At 36.9% G+C, this 4366-nt stretch overlaps 1 protein-coding gene across 1 annotated transcript; it reads right to left on the minus strand.

The window, feature by feature from the left end:
• Positions 1-1760: 1760 nt before the first annotated feature.
• On the minus strand, positions 1761-3439 carry LOC113272833. The gene is made up of 2 exons (XM_026522628.1): positions 2567-3439; positions 1761-2270 (listed from the first exon to the last, which is right to left on the minus strand). The coding sequence occupies exons 1-2, from the start codon at positions 3437-3439 to the stop codon at positions 1761-1763; spliced, it is 1383 nt and encodes a 460-aa protein (XP_026378413.1).
• Positions 3440-4366: the final 927 nt, after the last annotated feature.

A 4366-nucleotide genomic window follows, 5' to 3' on the forward strand; every position in this document is an offset into this window, starting at 1 on the left:
TAATGTATATAAAATTCGACATATTTATGAACTCCTTATTTTTGTGTTGGCTTTGTCTTTCTATTTGATTCAAGATAAATGAAATTTGTTAGGATTTCGATTAGTCTGCTTGGTCTTTCGTCCTTCTTCTACTGTGAAATTTGACTTCCTTCATATATTCTTGAATCAACGTACATAGAAATGCAATTTTTACTAGACGTACTGCCTTATAACATATTAATTGTGATTACAATACATTTTTCAAACTTTTTATGTTAAAGATGAGTTTATCTAGTTTACAATTTAGTCTCAGAAATCAACTTCCGACTATAACGGAGTGTGTAGACTTTTTTGAGTTAACGTATAAAAAATTCAAAAATTTTATGAACTCTTTATTTTTGTGGTGGATTTGTCTTTCTATTTGATTCAAGATAGATGAAATTTGTTAGGATTTGGATTAGTTCTGCATGGTCTTTCATCCTTCTTCTATTGTGAAGTTTGACTTCCTTCATATTTTCTTGAATCAACGTACATAGAAATGCAATTTTTACTAGACGTAATTCCTTAGAACATATTATTTGTGATTACAATACATTTTTTAAACTTGTTCTGTTAAAGATGAGTTTATCTAGTTTACAATTTAGTTTCAGAAATCAATTTCCGAATTATAACGAAGTGTGTAGACTTTTTTGAGTTAGCGTATAAAAAATTCAACATTTTTATGAATGGTGTGGCAAGGGATATTGCGCAAGATAAACTTAAAGAGTTGGTTAGAGAATTTAAGCCTGTGATTTTTGTATTGCTGAATCTAAGGTGCTTTGCTCTTCTAGGTTCATATCAAGACTAAATATCTCGGGTTTTGCTAGTGATGTAATCCATAATTCCACGAATTCTTCTCTTGGAAATATTTGGATTTTTTGGTCTTCTGATTTTGCTAAACATGTTGTTGTTAATATGAGTCGCCAGGAAATTTCTATTACTACAGAAGGAGTGCTTATCTCTTTTGTACATGCTAGTTCTATTCAGGTCACAAGACGTAGATTGTGGCAACAACTTGATGAACCTGATGTAAGTATTCCGTGGCTCGTGATGGGTGATTTTAATTTCGTTCTGCGCAATGAAGAGAAAAAAGGTGGAGTGGAACCACGCCTTTCGGTATTTAGTGAGTTCGGTAATTGGATGGACGATAATAATTTATTTGAGGCTGATTCCTTGGGAAGTAATTTTACTTGGGAAAATGGTTAGTCTGGAACTCGTAGAATTATCAGTAAGCTTGATCGAGCTATTATCAATGAGGCTTGGTTTGATAAGTATGGGAATTGGCAGTGTAAAGCTCTTCCAAGGGAAGTTTCTGATCACTCTCCTCTTATAGGTTATCCTTTTATTAATTTGCGTCCTAAACGTGCTCCATTTAGGATTCAAAAAATGTGTTTCACTCACCCTGATTTTTTAAGACTTGTAAATGACAGTTGGAATGCGCCAGTAGTGGGTAATCCGTCTTTCATTTTTCCTTTCAAGTTCAAGAGGCTTAAACAGGCGTTTAAAGATTGGAATCTCAATGTTTTTGGAAATGTGAACATTCGTCTAAAGGAATCTCAGTTGCATTTGGAGTCTGTTATCCGGTCTTCTGATGAGGACCCTTTGGACATTACCAAATTCAATGCAGTGAAGGAGATTTTGGGATTTTATTTTTGGTAAGTCCAAAATTGTATTGATGAATAGCAAAATATTTACAAATAGTTTACATGAAAAGAGGTCCGTAGACCCCAAAAACTTACAAACTACTTTAATCTGAAGTAAGAGACATTAGGGTATTCTAATGAATTTAGAAAATAAGGTCTCTCATCATTATTCAGGACTTTACCATTCCTTAGCAAGTAATCTCTTTTGGCCATTGCATCAGCTGCAAAATTAGCTTCCCGATAAGTATGAACAAAACGAATAAAATCATAGCTTTCTTGAATTTTCCTCCACCGTTGTCTTGCAAACCATGGCATATTCGAATTAGTAAAGGTCATTACAGCCCCCATAGAATCTGAACGCACCAGAATCTTCCTAACAACCCATTTGAGCGCCCACTCTAGTCCCACAATGATACCATAAAGTTCAGCAAGGAAATTGTTTGTTCTACCAAGTCCAATAGTCATTGCGCCAATAAAATTACAATCTGCATCTCGAGCCACAACTCCAGCCCATGCGATTCCTGGGTTACCCTTGGCCGCACCGTCACAGCATAATAACAGCTCGTCCCTATTTGGAGGAGTCCAAAAGCACTCAACAGGTTGAAAAAACTTCACTTGTCGATGCGTTACACGGAAAAAATTCAGAACATACAAGTACGCAGTGGAGTTGTGCATAAAACTCTTTGTACAGACTGAATATTCATGAATTAAATGGAACACCCGCTACTTGAAAAAGCTTACATTAATTGTCTTGTTTTGAAAATACGCCAGATTTCTAGCATGCCACAGTTCAGCTCGAATCACCATAAGTGCCAAAAGCCAAAGATCCTTTATAATACGGCTCCTTCCTTTAGAGGATTTATAAGAATCAATCAAATTATAGTTAACCTGCAAGGAAAAAATACCTGAGATCCATTGCCAAATTTGAGTTGCAAAGGAACAACTCCATAAAATATGCTCCAAGGACTCTTCATCGGACTTGCAAAGGTAACACTTATTAGCAAGATTGACCTTGATCCGATCCTGATTTTGTCTTGCGTAGCACAAGCTTCTCGCGCCAACTTCCAATTTTGTGCAGCTAATTTTGGATGTATAACCTTCCTCCACAACAGCCCATACACGTCCAAGACATTATATTTCTTCCTTATTAGCTGTTTTGCTGAACTGACAGTAAAGTTACCTCTCATCTCCGGCATCCAGACTCTATGATCATCTCCTCCTTGTGGCGTTGGTAAGTTATTCAAATCCACTCTCGCACGAAGAAAATTCTGAATATGATCGCCTTGCAGCTGCCATTCATTATTAGAAAGCAAAGTACTTACCATGACAGTACTATCCAGCTCATTATCACCAAGAATATCAGCAATACATTCATTACCATTCCAAACATCATAATAAAGAGAAGTGGCTCGCCCATCACCAAGAAGCACTTTCGTATTTCTATCCACAATATTACGAACCAATCTAACACCAGGCAAGATAGAAGAGTTCACACCATATTGCGTAATTCTACCAGTCTGTGTAGTATATTTCGCCCATAAGAAACGCGCCCACTTCTTATTAGAAGAACGAATACTACGCCAATATTTCATGAGAAGACCCCTATTTGTAACTGCCATACTTGTAATACTCAAACCACCTTCCTTCACAGGGCTCCAAACTTTGTCAAAACCAACCACAAACTTCCTCGCAACTTCCGAATCCCCGGACCAATGAAAATTGCGTATAACCCGCTCACATTGCATAATGAACTTCCTTGGCCATTTGTAAACAGCCATATTGTGAATGGCATAGCTAGCAATCACAAAGTTATTAAGAAAGCATTTTTCCTTTCCAAACTGAAAGTTGCTTCTTGATTTTATCAATAACATTACTTATATGACGATATTTAACATCTCCAGGCATAATTTGAACACCTAAATATCTGTCTGGGAAAGTAGAGACTTCCATACCAAGTAAATCCGTGATAGTTCTACAACGACTCAAGGTTCCACCTCCATAAAAAACCTTATTTTTTTGACGACATACTGTTTGACCCGAGGCCGATTGATATTTACCAAGCAACGTAAGAAGATTATGCAAACTCTTCAAGTTACCTTTGCAAAATATCATTATGTCATCAGCGAAAAAAAGATGAGTAGGAGAAATACCTTTTTTCGAAAGCATTGGCGTATTTTTTTTCTCAAGTAAGAGCTTGGTGAGGTTTCTACTAAGAACATCTTCAATCAGCACGAAGATAAAAGGAGACAAAGGATCACCTTGACGCGGGCCTCTATTAATCTTGAAAAAACCTTCTGGACTACCATTGAGGAGGATAGAAATACAGGTTTTGATCATCTTTGGATGATTGGCAATGGGAGAAAACCATGTTCTGGTTCCAAATGATACGTCTCAAGTGCCTGCATCCTTTGCAGACATGGTTAAGGGTAAAAAAACCCTAAACGCTGCTGAAAAGAAACTTCATGTTTCCACTTCCGTGGATGTAAGTTCTCTGCCTAATCCTACCACAAAGGATGGAAAACCTGCTGTTGAAATACCTCGTGATTTCTTCATGGAGGGCTGCGAGATTTGGCGATTTAGTCTTATTAGTCGCATTGTTTTTAAGGGCTCTGATTTTAATGATGTTAAAACCTCCCTTGAACAACAATGGATGCTAGGTCAGGGTAGGGTTCAGTTTGTTCCATTGAATCGTGGCTTTTTCATTA

Source organism: Papaver somniferum, chromosome 4 (genome assembly GCF_003573695.1).
Source record: "Papaver somniferum cultivar HN1 chromosome 4, ASM357369v1, whole genome shotgun sequence".
Lineage (NCBI taxonomy): Eukaryota > Viridiplantae > Streptophyta > Magnoliopsida > Ranunculales > Papaveraceae > Papaver > Papaver somniferum.